The following is a 16,143-nucleotide window of genomic DNA, read 5'->3' on the forward strand; positions in this document are numbered from 1 at the left end:
ATTTTCTTAAAACATGAAATTTAATCTGAGGACTTCTGTTTCTATATACAAATTGTTTTTATTTTTTCAGGGGAGAAATAAAACGAGTAACGTCTTCACCAAAAACACATTGCAGCACCCATTAACAGTGAAAACATGAATGTATTATTGAAAAAACAAGATCCGATCAGCGACTGAAGCTCTCACGTGTCGAGTCTGCGTTTCTTCATGTGCTGCCCGTTTCTGTGTGGACTGTATTCACCTGATTTAAGAAAGAAAAGTGAGTGAGGAACCTTCTTACTGAGTAATGGAGACTGTTACACCTCACCTGGTCTTCCCTGATGATGCTGGGGTCTGTACAGAGCCTGGTTGTGTGCCATGTTGTCCACCAAAGATCCGGAAGGTCTGCCTGGAGCTCTCTGAGGCGTCTTACTGCGAGTCTGCATCTGGTGATTACTGGGAGTGCTGGGCGTGAGACCTTTGGGAGACGAGCCGCACGCTGGAATGTTCTGCTCATCAATCCCATCCAGAGTGAAATCCCAGAGCTCGGGATCGTCTTCAGAGAGGAACAAAAACAAAAGGCGTAAGAAGCACAAGTCGCCATGCGGTCCTCCTGTGGGGATTTATTCTGCTTCACAGAACCTGCTAAACATGGGTCCTTGCTGCTGGGATGGTTTTCAGTAGAGATGCTCTCGCTGGACCTCAACTCTCCGCTGTGACCTGCAGAACAGAAACAACGGAGTGAAAAAGCTCCCTATGAGACATCTGAATAACAGAACAGCTTCATTTAAATGCATTTCTGACATAAGTTAACTTTATGGATAAGCCAAGTCATTGAGCTGCACAACCATCTTCTCAGTTTGTGTTTTAAATAAAAATCTTAAAGACCTACTCAGATAAAAATGTTGTGTTTAACGACTTCTTGTGGCATTTTTCTCATAATTATGCTTAAATTAGCATTTCTGAGTATTTCTTTAACCCTTCTGCTATCCTATGACCCCACCCTTACATTGACGTGTTATTCCTAGCATGACAAAGGTGGAAAAAGGTGGAAAGATTTCATGTAGTCCATGGACACCAGTGAAGATCACAAATCATTGAAGAAAAAAGGTTCAGAGCACTGTCTAGTGGGTCTAGATGACCCAACTCCCAATGGTAAAGTGCCTAGGATAGCACAAGGGTTAAACAAATTGTGGTAAATCTGTAACAGATGAGGAAATGCCGTTGGAAAGAGCTTGTACAGCCACAAGCTCTGCTTCATTCTAATGCAGGGGTGGGCACTGAGGGCCGCATTCCTGCATGTTTTCCAGCATACCCTGCTCTGGCATGTTCTGATTGGCTGGACACACCTGAACCAGGTAATCAGCCATGAGTAGAGCAAGACTATCTAGAAATCATGCAGACACACCAGCCCTCGAGGCCTGGAATTGCCCACCCCTGTTCTAATGCATCCACTTGTAGACGACTAGATGTCCGAGCGGGCACCTGGCACAAATGTACGGCTTGATAGATAATGAGCATGAAAACAGGTGGATGATGGGAAAGGGGCCGGGGTTACCCCATGCCAACAGTCCATCCACAACTCAGTGAACTACTGCTGATCTGTCTCATTAAAAATGACATGTTTTTTTTTTCTAAGGCTAAAAACAGCATAATCAAAATCACTGGGAACACTTTGATATAGATCAAGAGATAATCGGAGTGGGAATTTTTCTACTGTAATTGAATGGAATAGAAATTTCAGGTTGCCTCCATACTTGTTCCTCTCCAAACCTTTACCTCCAGAGGATCGCCGTTCACCAGGTGCCGGAGACTCCTCTGTCTTGACTTGATCCAGGTTCTGCTGGAGCTTCTTGGCCTCCATCTCCTTCTTGAACTTCTGCTGAAGTTCCTGCTGTCTGAGTTTTCGTAAGTGTTTAGGGTCTGTGTGCACCTCTGACCCAAAAGATCTTCAAAGAAGGACAGTGAGAGAAGGTGATGTGAATTTGTATGGGAAGCTAGGGTCTCAAAGCAGCTTTTACTTTTTACCTGGAGCTGACATCCTCACTCTTTACGTTGGGAACAGAGCTGGCAGCACTCGGTGTGTGAAGTTCAGACTGATTCTGGTTCAATACTCTGGGTTCTAGTGGCATCCTGGAAGAACCCGCTGCACATAGTAGTTTCTCCTCTCGGCCAAGACTGCTGAACCGGGCCTTCTCGATTGACGGTTCGCCTTCAGAACGCTTAGTCTTTGCTGGGTCCAAAGGTGCTGGAGGCTTTGTACAGAAAATGAAAATCTTAGAACCATAAATGGAAGACAATAATCCAGACTAAAGGAGAATTTACTTCATATGTTGAGTCTGACCTGTCTGGGGATCTTATTAATGGCAAGAAGATATTCTTTATCGAGGATGCAGTTTCCGAGGGCATTACCAAAACATCTGAACAAAAAAAAAGCAGATATTTATGTCAAATAGTGGATTAATCTAATTGATTTATGAAGTAATAAATACTGCTGTGTGAATTATTGACTTCAGTGCTCTCTTCATGCCGTCAGTGACCGCCTCTTTCCTGGCTTTTTCCAGAGACAGAGCTTTAGATTTCAGGCCCTCACTAACTCCATATCCCACGTCCTCATGAAACGACCCATCCTAGAGGCAGGAGATTTGTTAGACAGTACTTTAAATCATTCACTGTGGGATTATAGGTGCAGATTCAAACAAATGACAACGCCAAACCTTCAGCTGCACTTTGACAAAGGCGCTGACTCCCACGTAAAACCTCCCATTGACAAGGTCTACAAAGTCTGGAAGCAAAACCTCTGACTGTTAATCTGCTTTGCGGAATTGAACTGAACGCTTTGGAGTTGAGCTTCTCGTACCGACATTCTGCTGGGAAATGGAGTGAGACCATCCATTGTACCCAAACATCTCGTTGGCCAGGCCAATGACACGGTGTCCTTCAATGTAACACACCTGGTGAAAAAAAACCAAAAACAATTAGGAATAAGTGTTTAGATAGAGAATAATTTGGGCAAAAAATGAACATATGTTTGCTATAATTGCCTTCTGGCCTCCTCCTGCCATTCTGGTACTGATGTACTCTGGTCCCAGTTTCTGTCGCAAGGCATTGTGGACAGCCTGGTACTCCTCTGCTGTGTAGGTGCACTGGGTGGGTGCAGAACAGTATAACACGCCACAGAAGAAAAGGTAAACAAACAAGTTACACGTTATTTATTACAGCCTTGAGGATTTTATTTTGCACTTAATGAATCTATATAAACACATTAAAGGAGATGGTGGTTCCACTTATCTTGCATGCATCCTTACAGTGATGGGGATGATGTGAGAATAGGAGCATCCAATTTTCTAGCTAAGTGAGTGGAGCATGCGCACATCTACTCAATCGTATCATGGCGTTGTAGTTGTACGTTTGTAAATCGACTAACCTGTCCGAACTTTGTGGGTGCAGGGAAGCCCCTTTCCTCAGCCGACATTATGGCTAGCCTGAAACACAAACTTGCATGCAGCTAGTACTTCAAATGTCATCTCAATTCACCCAATCATGCAAAAAGTGACGCAGAAAGCTAGCCAAAAAACACAAGGAGATCAAGCTAGCTTTAGCACGCTCGCTAATATTCCATTATTAGGAGATAAAATTCTACAATAAATGCTCTTAGACACAACTCACCTTATTTAAAATGTGTTTTCCGTGTTAAAAACGAACCTGAATAGTTAGCATTTACACTACGAGGATTTGAACCTCCCGCTTAGAGAACCGGAAGAGGATGAAATGATGCCATCAGGGTAAACGGAAATTCAACTATTGGCATCAGTTTAACATGTATTCTTCAAAGTGATCTTTAGTCACTTCAACTGATATAAGCACACATGGAACGCATTCAATATTACTTATGTTTAAACTACCCATGTTAGATAGTGAAAAGAATGCATTTAACTTCATCGCAACTATCTGTTTTCAGTCTTTTTTTGGGTAGATACTTGCATTAACGAGATATACCTGAAATAGCCTAAAACGTAACAACATTACAGTCTATTATTAGTATTTTTTACATATGATTTTTAAAAAGTGAAGCAAAAATTGCTCACAAACTGTTCTAATCTTAAACCATAGTAAATGTTTAACCTTTTGTACTTTTTGTGCCTTTTGTACTTATAAGGTTTGTGAAAACAAACAAACATAAAAACAAAAAAACAGCCCACCCCACCACCCCCCGATGATGATGATGATAATAATAATAATAATAGTAGTAATAATAATAGTAATAATAATAGTAATAACATACATTTTGATTCGTTTTATTTGTCTAATTTCATTTCGGAAATCTTCCTAAGATCTCCAACAGACCATCAGAAAAACAGAATGCTGATATTGAAGTCTACATTATTTACGGGAAAAACCGTCATCTCCCTTTCTATTTTTTTTCCTTGAAAAATCTTTCGGATTTTTGTTCCTATTTTTTTTATTTCGGTATCATATTTGTTTTGATTTTCTCGTTTGGCCTTTTTTCATCTTTGGAGATAAATGACTAAACTTACACAAATTGTATAAACATTTTACGATTTTATGCCCTTTTTTCTTGTTTTTTGTGGGTTTTGGTGTTTTTTCATCATTTTGCAGAATTGTTCCTGCTTTGATATTTTTTCTTTTGTCCTACATTTATACATCTTTTTTTTTAATCAGGTCATATTCTAGTTTATGTCTCAATTTGCCGTTTAAACACGTTTATTTGTTTTTCGTTCAGTTAAAATACAAACATCTTGCGCCAATTTTCGCATCTGGTCAATGAGTTTATACTAAATTATCTGATGGTTTAATATTTATGCCGTTTTGGGGGAAACTATAGTGTAATCCCGGGCAACGTGGCGCATTTTACGCATTTTTGCGCTCAGGTCATCAGTGAGACTCGCTTTCCTCGTCACACACGCTCCGTGTGATGCGATGCCTTAAAAAGTTGTGTTTGTTCCTCTTCCAAACATTTTATAATTTCCCTTTCATGCACGCAGCTGTAACCACAAAGCGCGTCCACGCGTCCAGATTATCTTTTGCATCACGTCAAAACAAAGCGGGGACGAGCCAAAGCCAGAGAACGAGGGAGGAGCGACGGAGCGAGCTGCCACTCCACCACCAGCCTCCTGAATGAGCCTGCGGCGTCCCAGGTAGGATCCTTCTTCCACCCGCGACCCGATGCCTGCAAGGCTGCTCCGACCACGTGGGATCTGTGGTGGATGAGCTAATGAGCCAACAACAGGCGCTTTCCTCTCCGCTCTTCAGGATCGTTTCATGTTACAGGGAGCAGCACCGGGATCAGGAACGGTGAGTTCGGGTTCTGTGGGCGGGCAGAGGCGCAGGACACACCGCAACTTGGCGACACACTTTCCTATCCATACAAGCCCCCCCTCCCTGGCCCTCTGCGCCAGCTTCTCCGGGTGCCTTCAGACGACGAGCGGCTTTGTTTACACTGCGCTCCATTCCGGCCGCACAGATCAATGGAGCAGCTCCACGTATACGCACGACTGCTCGCGCATTCTCCCCCGCGCGATCAACGTGGACTGTTTGAAGTCTTGTTTGCTTTTATTGACAGGTCACGTAGCTTCAACCAGAAAAAGGCGATTCCATATGTGCAGGCCAGAAAAGGAGCAATTACGAGAAATGGCATCTGACTGTAACCGACACACAGGAGGAGGAGGGGTGGGGGTACAAAAGCAGAAATACCCAGACTAACCTGGTGTGGCGTTTCCTGGTTAATCTAAACCAGCTGGATTTTTAACGTTGAATAAAAGCGGGACTGCTGAACACAAACAATAAAACCTCTTTGTTTTGTGTGACTGAAGATGCTCGCAGAGCTTTTATGTTGTCTTTGTCTGAGAAGCCAGACTGCATTTCTCCCCTCTGACCACTGGGGGGCGCTTCATCGTGTGTGCAGTTTTGTTTCAATGGGGGAGACACCCAAATACACTGACTGGGAAAACGAACTTGTCGTTACCGTGAATTCGCCCACGCACAGATACGTGTACAAACAGGCGTTTGTCCCCCGGGTGTTTGTGCGGGAAGTCCGCCCGCAAAAACGGGCTTTTGTTCAAATAACTGTGACAGTAGGAAGGAAATCTGCACTTCTGCATTGCGTGATTTGATTTTCTCCACGGATCTGACCGCAGGTTTCGCCACATTCCGCCTTTCAGTTTCTTTCATCTGCATCCCCAAGCTTTTGCAATGAAATAAAAATGCTCAACCCATTTTTCAAAATTTCCAACAAAAAATGACTTTTTTTAAAAAACCATATGTGCTCAGATGCTTGATGGACTCCGGCGGAGGCACGCCTCCAGGTCCTCCCCCAGACCCCTTTCCCTCAACTTCAGCACCTTCTCGGCTCCTCCCCCGAGCCCAGACATGGACAGCAGCAGCGAGCATCCAATCAGGAGGTAAGGGCCCAGCATTTCACAGCATGCAGCACTCTGAAGAATGCATTAAATATTCATAAGCACTCAAAAAAAATCTCACCATCTTCTGTCCCAGTGGATTTCAATAACCAGACCAGCTGAGCATCTCCAGCAAACACGCAAGCCCTCCTGATAACGATCTCCTGTTGTGATTTTTCATGCATAGCATCTGTGTTAATGTGAAGTTCCCCTTTGAAATAAATAGTTTCTCTATTTTAAGTGATCAAAAAAGCTCAAATTGTTAATTTAGGTCCAAACGTGCACTAAAAATTAAAATTAGGCTGCATCTGAGCTGCTGAAACACTCACCAATATGGAGACACTCCTAAAGGAGATGCCCTAGATTTAAAGAGAGCAGCAAACCAGGCAGACACACGGTTTCAGCTTCACAGCCCTGTCCACCCTTTCATCAACTAATAATGAAAAAGGAAAGCATCATCCTTTAACTGCTTCATGTTGGAAAACTCACATATTTAATCAGGTTGAGAAATTAAAAATTTACATTTTTGTTCCAGAGTTCAGATGTGAATTTTCATCAAACCATTTCAACAAATAATTAACGTAATCTTCTTGAAAGCCAAAACCTAACACGATTTTCCATAATTGGAACAAAATTCAAGCATCATGGGGTTTTAAGTTGGGATGCAAAGGATACAGATACAGAGAGTAACAACAGTATTGGTCCAAAGCCACAGATAAGATTCTGTTGGTAAAAAGATATAAAACTCTGTACTGCCCGACCGGGAAGTAAATAATCCGTTTCAGGCGAACTTTAGCAGTTTCTCTTCCTGTTGTGTCTCTACTCTCTTTGTCTTTTTATGTACATGTGATGCAAACAAAAAGACGTCCAATCACAAGCTTGCTCCTATCGGGTTAATTACAATTGGCAGGAGGTGAACCACAGTCAGGGATTTGTGTTGTGTGCATTAAACATATTATAACCTCTTTCTTTTCACAGGACTGCAAACAATAAAGTCTATCATTTTTAAACATTTAAGACTATTTAGGATTTGCTGAATATTTAAGACTTTTTGCTTATGATAAAAAGTACCAGTAAGAAAAAAAAGAAGACTGTCCCTGTCAAAATGCATTTTTATTCATAGTTTTTAAATGTCAAATGCATAATAAATAATATTCATCGTTAGTTAGTCAGTTTTTAATCTTTTAAATATCAATTTGTGGACCATGTATGGAGATGTGTGTCAAATCATGTTAGAGGGAAGATACACAGCCCTAGTTTTAAGGCATAAAGTATGTTGTGAAGTATAAGGGATCTGTCTAAAATTAAGATAAAAATCCCTCCTATAACTTCAGGACATTTGAATTTCCAAACGACAACGTTATAGTTCTGAGAAATACTTCCAACCCTGATATTAATCCAATCTCTGGCTAATTTTAATTTGGTTGCTTTTATTCAACCAGTAAGTTTCTACTAGAGGCGAGAAAGTGTGTGCTAAAAGTAATAAGAGGATGTACAAGAACAGTCTTTAACTTTTATCAATCTTAAAAAAAGTGACATGTAGGAATGATTCCTGGCTCAACTGTGTCTGCCATGTTTGCACGCTGCAGTGTTCCTGTCTCCTTCCTTCCTGTTGTGGAGGGACAGGAAAGCCTTCTTTTCTGTCACTGCTTCCTATCGCCATTTCAGAGGTGGTCAATAAACCAAACCACTTCCTCCTCCTCCTCCTCCTTTCAGTCAGTACAGTCACAAGCACAACTGCTTACCCTGCAGTTCCTCTGGCATCTGGGCTCTGCATAAATATTTGTTTGCTTCAATGCCCGTATTGTACTGTCGGAGGCAGAGAGGGAAGAAGAGCTCGTCCCCAGCAGGGTGAGCGCTATTGTTTTCTGCCGCTCTGAAACCGCAGGCCTTGCAGTGACACTGATCCTCCTCAAAGCTGGGCTCCGCCCATCCTGTTCATACCGGCCCGGCCATGTCTCACCATGCACCACTCTGTCCCACTTCTCTTCTCCTGTGTCACCGGCTGCTTATGCTCTCTTCCCCTCTGGCATTTTATTTCTCTTCTTTCCTCTCTGTGTACACCAGTCTGACCTTCTTGTCTTTTCTGCTCATTTTTCCTCCCTTCATGTTTACCTCATGAGGACTTTGCATCGACTCAAGTTGATGAGCTCTCCAAGCCTCAGTGAGCTTGCAAAAAGTGAGAAAGGTTCCCCAGAGGACCGAGGGGAAAAGCAGAAGAGGGCAGGAGCCAATGCCACCTGGAACAGGTAAACCTCACACTTAGGAGCCAATCAACTGTTTTTTTAGTCACTTGGATGCAAAGTTACTTTGCTTTTTTGTGTTCCAGCATCCACAACGCTGTTATAGCAGTTTTCCAAAAGAAAGGCCTGGCTGACAATGAACTCTACACCCTCAACGAAGGCGTGCGGTATGTTCAGTCGGATGAGGACCCCCCACACACACACTTTGTGAACAGCAAAGCCCCCCCTGCACTTTGTGGATGTCATTCCATGCTATAATCAGGCTCTGTGTCTGCTGCTAACTTAGTGTTTTTTTGTTACTGGTCCTGTTTGTGTGTGAAGTGTTTGTGGGCCTGAAGAGTCGTGTGCTCAGACCTGATATCTCATTATCTTTCTAAGCCATCCTCTTTATTTCCATCTGCTGTCAGTTTGCATATTTCCATAAGATAGAAAACACTCAGAGAGGCTGACAGACATTTTTTTCTTACTGTACAGACAGATCTGAAAACGGCGTGTGAACACTGGGTGTCTGGCTGATTTGTTTGCGTCCTGTTCTTCATAATGAAACAGCACAATCATGTTATCATGTCTTTACGTAAAGTGACGCAGGATACTTAAAGATTACTTTTTTTATCTACTATCTATATATTTTTTATTTAAAATGTTCCAATTTAGTCTGTAGACATTCAGTTCCTACACTATACAGCACTATACTTTAATTACACTCAAGTGTACTTGATAAAATAAACTACTTTTGTGCTGCGGGTGTTTATGTCATGGTGGTTATGAAGTGTATTTATTTTTATTCTTTGGGGGTAAAAGAGATGTCAATTTTGTTTTTCCTCAGGCATCTTCTGAAGACAGAGCTGGGGTCCTTCTTCACTGAATATCTTCAGGTAACTGCTGGTAAAACAGTTTTGATAAGAGGTTTCTACATTTTTGTGCTGAGCAGATGTGAATGAGCATTACCCCCTATAATTAATGCTAAAATCTCCACAGAACCAGCTGCTGACTAAAGGCATGGTTATCCTACGGGACAAAATCAGGTTCTATGAAGGTATGGCTGAACCCGTTCCTCCTAAAGGTGGGTTAGGAATCATCTTCTCACTTCACTTTCTGACTCTTGCAGGTCAGAAGCTGCTCGACTCGCTGGCTGAGACCTGGGACTTCTTTTTCTGCGATGTTCTCTCCATGCTGCAGGCCATCTTTCACCCCGTTCAGGTAGACGGGCAGCAGAGAAGTCCACTCATTAGGAGTTTGAGCATCACCCTGAGTTCTGCTCACTCCTGATGCTCTTTTTTAATCTGTCCTTCAGGGTAAGGATCCTTCTGTCAGACAGCTGGCCCTGCTTCATTTTAGGAACACCATAGTCCTGAGCGTGAAGCTGGAAGATGCTCTGTCTCGGCCACGGGCCCGCGTGCCCCCCTCTGTTACACAGATGCTGCTTATTCTGCAGGTTAGCGTGCAGTCAGGGGTCACCTTTTGTTCCACATCAGTTATCATCAAACATGCAAGACAATTTTTTTTCTGAAAGCAATTCACAACTGAATTAAGATAAAGTGTTAAAAATATATTAAACAAACTCATGAAGACTGTTAAGTACCCACTATAACCATCTTTTGATCTATTGTAAAAGTGTTTCCAGTGGTCTTTTAATTATGATCATTCTGTTTTTAGCCAGAATAGTTTCTAGGACATAGTTTCTGTGGGCAGGACTGTTGGTGCAGAGTAAGCCCACGCCCACTTCCCATAACTCGTTTGTTTACAATGTCCCGTGGTAGCTTATAGCCATTCACACCCCCAACATAACAGTGCAACAAAAACGGTGAGCAAAATTGGAGCTATCCAGCCGTGTAGTTTGAGCCAGATTCCAGCTCAGATGATGAAAATTAAGACGTATATGGATCTATTTGTCTGCGAGTGGATGCATCGGAATGGAGCGGAGCAGGGAGCTTGTGGCCCGCCCAGCGTATTTCCTGCGTCACAAATAAACTCTTTTTCAACCCCTTTTTTTTCCTCTGCCCCCGATTCTCAACGATTTGAATAAAGAAATACTCAGAAATATATTTTCTTTATTTATATTTTCCTTATGATGACAAAATGCTACAAGGACATGTTAAAACACCAAAAACACAGTATTCATCAGAGTGGGTCTTTAAACAGTCAAAAACTTTATTGTATCAATCAAAAACTTATCTTTAAAAAATCTTTAAAGTTAAAGCCTACATATTAATTCTTTACATAAAAATTCTCAAGAATCCAAATAAGGAAGTCAAACCTGTGGGCATAAACACGAATAAACCTTTAATTGGTTGCTGGTCTCTGGTTTTAGGGGGTTCATGACCTGCATGGTGTAAATGAGGAATACTTGAGATTGGAGTCTCTGGTTCAGAAAGTGGTCTCCCCATACCTGGGCACCCATGGTCTATATTCTGGTGATGATGATGACGAGGATCATTGCTCTGTTATGGGTGAGTCAGAGGAAGCCCGATGACTTTTTGATCTTGGAGGAAAGAGGGTTTGACAAAAGCCGTCTGCTTTTTCTCGTTTCACTGCAGACAAGCGTTTACCGTGGGGCTGGCCCAAGGATCAGCAATCTAAAAACCCTGTGGTACGATCAAAAAGCTACAACATCCCTCTGCTGCTCACTCCGGTGGCTGAGTACGACCCCGATGCCAGCTCGATTGGTAGCGGAGGAATCCGCCGCCACTCAGCCTGTGAGATCATATCATGTCTGGAGGAACCGGGACTGTCCTTCTCTGACCTGACTGCACGGTCTGAAACAGCTGGAACTTCTTCCAACAGGCTGTGTGTCGGCTCTCAATCTCAATTCAATGGTATGGCTGGTTTGAAGACGTCTGTGTTCGTCATAACAGAAGTTAAAGAGAAAAAAACGAAGAAAGAATAATCCAACTGTTTTGTTCACAGGTATTCTACAAGCGGGGGCTGCAGTGATGGACTTGCCACTGTCTTCTCCCTCCATCCTTCATTCCTCTGGAGCTCTTCACGGCACTGAGGCCACAACGACAGTGACTGATCTGAGTAAGGGGGCCTCCTCCACACCGCCCAGTGAGTGCTCCAGTCCAGAGACCATAATAGGACAAAGGCTGGAGTCGACCGACTCGGACTCGGACGGCATATTCCTCGATTTCCCACCTCACTCCTCAGAGGCTGTGGGACGTATCTGCGACAGCAGGCAGAGCACTGTGTAAATGCGTTTGCCTTAAGGGATGCACCCTCCAAAGTGTATTTCAGAAGGGAATCCTCTCACGTTAAGTCAAAAACATTGGTACAATCTTCCTTACTTTAAACAAGGTAACTATGAAAAATCTCTTCCAAGTTATTTCAATGGTGGATTCATCCTTTTTCATTTCCCAACACGATTAGCAGCTGATAAAAGTGAAACACGACTGGTACTTAGAACGCTGAAAAGGTGTTGCTCAGGATGGTCTTACATTTTCACAACAGAAAATAATTCAATCTGCCATCAACTCAAATGTACAAGCCAAAGCCTAAGTAATCCTGCTGATTTGTTAATGAACTCCAGTTGCACTGTCTTGATCAAATGAGTTTTTATTCACAGCTAACAATGTGCCATGGTGCATATGTGTGTAGTGAGCAGCATTGTTTGCACAAACTTAAAGATAAGGAATTTGTTTTTTAATTTAATAATAAGACTTTTGCATGTGGAAGCCAAATGTAAGGAGGAGGTGTTCAAAAAATGAATGAGCTAAAACAGCTGAAGAGGGAAAGTATTTCTTGGGCATATTATTCAGCTTCTTTCCATCTTTAATTGTATAATTTTAAACTAAAAACATTTCATATTCCCTGTTTTTATGCTTTTTCATGCCAGCTGTGCTCTGAATGTCTGTTACATGGCTTCTTTCCTTAAAAAATAACATTTTATTCCTGCATTGACTTGGGAGTAGGAGGAATTCGGTGATGTTTATTGTTTACATTTGACAAAAACATGAACATTTCAATGAAATGTCTGATACACTGTATTTTGCACCACCACTACCATGTGCATAAAAGTGCTTCTTTTCTCTTTTAGGACAGTGAGATATTGTACAGCAAGCATTTAACGCAGAAGAAATTTCAATAAGGGCTTTGTTATGGAATCTTTTTTAATGATGTTTTACCTCAAGTGTTTTGTACTTTGCTTTTTTGACAATCTTTGATGTTCATGGAGTTGTACTTTGTATAATTTGATATACTAGCCCTGTAAAAAATACAATTTAGCAATATTGACAGAAATTGGAGATGTCCTACTTAAAACAACTTAATAAAAACAGAATGTTATTAATGGAATGTGTGAATGCTAAAAGGACAGGAAGATCAATGGTTCCAACTGAATGTATACATTGATTTAAAAGTAAGATGAACTTAATTGTCAAAGTTCAAAATTACAACATAGTTTCCTATTTTTTTAAATAATATATTATAATTTCAATGCTTTCTTTTGGTCATAGGGTTTGATAGATTTCTTTTAACATTTTTTTTGGTAACTTTTTTATTTTAAGTTTAATGTACAAAATAAACCAAGAATCTTAAACAAAGCCTATAAACTACTTAACAAACACAATGATGTTACAACATCCCATTAACAAAGATGACGTGCATCGATACATATCTAACAATAGATGATCTACATGAAAGGGACAAAGAGACAAAAACAGAAAAGAAAAGAACAAAACGAGTCAGATCTTAACTGATTTTCCATCTTCTATTCATTTGTTTACTCATTTATCTATAGTCATATTTGGGTATTTGTCCACAGTCACATATTTATATTAAGTTATTGATTTAGTTCTTCATTAAACAACCTCAAACTTAAATTTTAGGTATTCTATTACTCTACTCCATCTCCCGTTAAAAGCATCTACCTCCATGTGAAGGGAGGCAGTCAGCATTTCTAGTAACCCTTGTGCTATCCTAGGCACTTTAACATTGGGAGTTGGGTCATCTAGACCCACTAGACAGTGCTCTGAACCTTTTTTCTTCAATGATTTGTGATCTTCACTGGTGTCCATGGATTACATGAAATCTTTCCACCTTTATCCACCTTTGTCATGGTAGGAATAACACGGCAAAGTAAGGGTGGGGTCATCTAAGATAGCACGAGGGTCTAAGATAGCATAAACTTGTTTTAGTTCATTTATTATTTTATTGCTGGTGCTTTGATATTTTTTACTGCAATTACCAATAATATACAGAGTAGATTTATTTGTTGTCTCTTGCAAATGACATTAGGCATTACACCTAGCAGATATAAAAGCATATTTGAAGGTGTTTCTTTTAAAATTATTTTTTTATTTCTTCTTTAACCATCATCCAATAATCATTATTATAGGAAGTCCCAAACTATGTGTTTGATCTATTTTTTCACATTTTTTTCCCAACAGCAGTACTGATAATTGCTTAATGAATTTAGAAATGTCCGTGTCTAAAAGTATCTTATTTTTAGTTTCCAATCAAATTCTTTGAATTGTTGACTTTTTAAAACATAGTTTTGTTACATAAAAATATGATACTTTTTAAGATTTACTTTTAGAGATTTGTTATTCATTTTTTGAAGCATATGTATGCCAAAAATTTAGAAAACATTTAATGGTATGTCAAATTGAGGATCCAACAAGGTCACTTTGCATTTTTGTACAATTCAAGAAAAATGCAAAAACAGCTGCAACAGGGATATTTAAAATAGAAAGGAAAAAAAACTCAAAATACAAAGGGTATTGGGAAAAAATAAAAATATAGACATGTGTTCACATTTTAAATAACTGATTTTAATTTATTTTAAACTGTGATTTTGTGTCAGTGTGTTTTTAATTCCTGTTTGAGAAATGTTTTGTTTTGTTTTTTGTTTTTTTACCGGAAGTTACAAAGTAAACACAGGATGCGCTTTATTTTGAAAATCTTTGACAGAAGACCGGATGTTTTCTTTGAGGAACATGACGTTTTCTAAAATATTTTACGTCTTTTAAAACATATTGAAATGCGTTAAAGCCTGTTTTTTTCCATGGATATCTGCTTTTTATTCTCAAACGGTCATACTAAGCCAAGGGTGAACTTGGTAAGACGTCTTTAAAGCAATGTTGTCACGTTAGCTGCGTCTCACTACACTTTAGCTTTTAGCTTGTGATAATGTTGTCCTGAATTTGGTATTTGAGGACATACATGGCAGTTAATGAAGCCTTACAACCACTGGAAGTGTGTCGCTGTACTTTCAGGTTACCTGGTGATCGCTGTGGTCGCGTGCTTCTTCTTTGGGAGACTCTGGCTCCAGACCGTCGTCCTTCCATAGATGAAGATGTCCCTGGCTCAACGTGTCCTCCTCTCCTGGATATTTACCTTGATCTTTCTCATCATGTTGGTCCTCAAGCTGGACTCCAAAATCCACTGGAACTGGTTTCTCATCTTCCTTCCTGTTTGGACTTTTGACGCCATCCTCATCCTCATGCTGATAGTGAAGATGGCAGGTCGCTGCAAGCCGGATTTTGACCCAAGGGACGGCGACGAGAGCGTGAAGAGGAGGCTGTGGTACCTGGCAGCCCTGCTGCTGAAGCTGGCCTTCTGTCTGACTCTGTGCTCCCGCCTGGAGAAGCACACCGACGTGCTGGTCAGTGTTGTGTGCGTCCCTCTGTGGCTGATGCTCGGTGGAGCATTGCTGGAGTTGGGACACAGTGTTTTCTGCTACAGGAGGGACTGAACTTCCAACATTTAGGACTTTATTCCATGTATGTGGCAATAACACCATTCAGAAGCAGCTCCAAAGGAAGATAAAGTTAGCTTACTTCTGATTAAATGTCACAAAGTCATAAATGAATTTATGGAAGGTTCCTTTGAGGTTTTCTAAAAGGTAAAAAAACGGCAACTATGTGTGGTATAAACGACAGCTCGCAGTACTAAACTTACAGTCCACAGGGTTAAAATAAATGAACTTTTCACTTAGATTTTTACAATTTGTTGCGTTTTTTTTCCATCTCCCCATCAATGCGAATAGAGTACAGAGCAGAATTTTGGACTTGATTGGGGATAAAAATGGTTCTATAATTAATTTTAGAGTTTACTGTATCTACTTCTATATGTATTAAAGATATATTTGCAAAAAATGGTTTTTGTTTGACTGTGAGAGATCACAAACAAGCTTTACTACAACCCATTTAAAAAATGAAGTAATCTAAATCGGATTTTTGATGAGATATTTTGGACCTTATTCTATATCGGAGTCTATTCATGTCTCAAATGGGATTTAAATACAAAATGAGTTTTGAAAGAATCTCAACATCTATCCTGGAGGATTAATGTCCTATTATTGGTTATTTAAAATTCTAAATAAAGGTAGAGGAAATAAACAAATTACGACTAAGTGTTCACTAAGACTAAGTGAACACTTTAGCAATTATTCAATTTCATTGACATCAGTTATGTGGGGGAATTTTCTTATTTTTTGGTCACATGTTGCATTTTGCAAAACATGCAGTTTGGAGTAAACGGCATCTTCCATCACACCACTAAAC

The 16,143-nt window shown here is 40.6% G+C and overlaps 3 protein-coding genes across 6 annotated transcripts; 2 read left to right on the forward strand and 1 right to left on the reverse strand.

Annotated features, from left to right (window-relative positions):
• Positions 1-38: 38 nt before the first annotated feature.
• On the reverse strand, positions 39-3,788 carry rad52 (RAD52 homolog, DNA repair protein). Of its 3 annotated transcripts, none has more exons than XM_011476257.4 (12): positions 3,649-3,788; positions 3,407-3,464; positions 3,024-3,125; positions 2,840-2,933; positions 2,697-2,764; positions 2,491-2,609; positions 2,324-2,399; positions 2,008-2,234; positions 1,759-1,928; positions 622-699; positions 308-535; positions 39-241 (listed from the first exon to the last, which is right to left on the reverse strand). In XM_011476257.4, exons 2-12 carry the CDS (start codon positions 3,452-3,454, stop codon positions 183-185), a joined length of 1,269 nt encoding a protein of 422 aa, XP_011474559.1. In that variant the 5' UTR covers positions 3,455-3,464; positions 3,649-3,788; the 3' UTR covers positions 39-182. The 3 variants fall into 3 exon arrangements, with proteins under 3 accessions (XP_011474559.1, XP_078804997.1, XP_004069747.1); XM_078948871.1 differs by having other exon boundaries at positions 303-535; XM_004069699.5 differs by having other exon boundaries at positions 3,407-3,476; positions 3,649-3,786.
• Positions 3,789-4,989: 1,201 nt separating this feature from the next.
• prr5a (proline rich 5a (renal)) lies at positions 4,990-12,926 on the forward strand. Of its 2 annotated transcripts, none has more exons than XM_011476254.4 (11): positions 4,990-5,295; positions 6,271-6,401; positions 8,522-8,647; positions 8,728-8,808; positions 9,468-9,516; positions 9,620-9,677; positions 9,750-9,841; positions 9,936-10,076; positions 10,953-11,091; positions 11,179-11,457; positions 11,549-12,926. In XM_011476254.4, the coding sequence occupies exons 1-11, from the start codon at positions 5,263-5,265 to the stop codon at positions 11,830-11,832; spliced, it is 1,413 nt and encodes a 470-aa protein (XP_011474556.1). In that variant the 5' UTR covers positions 4,990-5,262; the 3' UTR covers positions 11,833-12,926. The 2 variants fall into 2 exon arrangements, with proteins under 2 accessions (XP_011474556.1, XP_011474557.1); XM_011476255.2 differs by having other exon boundaries at positions 5,095-5,295; positions 6,496-8,647.
• A 2,001-nt stretch (positions 12,927-14,927) lies between these two features.
• tmem60 (transmembrane protein 60) lies at positions 14,928-15,576 on the forward strand. Its single transcript, XM_004069700.5, has one exon. The coding sequence runs from the start codon at positions 14,928-14,930 to the stop codon at positions 15,330-15,332; it is 405 nt and encodes a 134-aa protein (XP_004069748.1). The 3' UTR covers positions 15,333-15,576.
• The last annotated feature ends 567 nt before the right edge of the window (positions 15,577-16,143 follow it).

Source organism: Oryzias latipes, chromosome 6, assembly GCF_053564925.1.
Source record: "Oryzias latipes strain Hd-rR chromosome 6, Olatipes_Hd-rR_3.1".
In the NCBI taxonomy this organism is placed as follows: Eukaryota; Metazoa; Chordata; class Actinopteri; order Beloniformes; family Adrianichthyidae; genus Oryzias; species Oryzias latipes.

Excerpts from the sequence above, each read along its gene's own strand:
- rad52 (XM_011476257.4), bottom strand. The coding sequence starts at position 3,454 with ATGTCGGCTGAGGAAAGGGGCTTCCCTGCACCCACAAAGTTCGGACAG. Across the intron at positions 2,400-2,490 it reads GGCATGAAGAGAGCACTGAA|ATGTTTTGGTAATGCCCTCG; the intron begins GTCAATAATTCA and ends TTTTTTGTTCAG. Across the intron at positions 536-621 it reads CAAGGACCCATGTTTAGCAG|ACGATCCCGAGCTCTGGGAT; the intron begins GTTCTGTGAAGC and ends TCCTCTCTGAAG.
- prr5a (XM_011476254.4), top strand. The coding sequence starts at position 5,263 with ATGTTACAGGGAGCAGCACCGGGATCAGGAACG. Across the intron at positions 6,402-8,521 it reads AGCGAGCATCCAATCAGGAG|GACTTTGCATCGACTCAAGT; the intron begins GTAAGGGCCCAG and ends TTACCTCATGAG. Across the intron at positions 9,842-9,935 it reads CCATCTTTCACCCCGTTCAG|GGTAAGGATCCTTCTGTCAG; the intron begins GTAGACGGGCAG and ends TCTGTCCTTCAG.
- tmem60 (XM_004069700.5), top strand. The coding sequence starts at position 14,928 with ATGAAGATGTCCCTGGCTCAACGTGTCCTCCTCTCCTGGATATTTACC.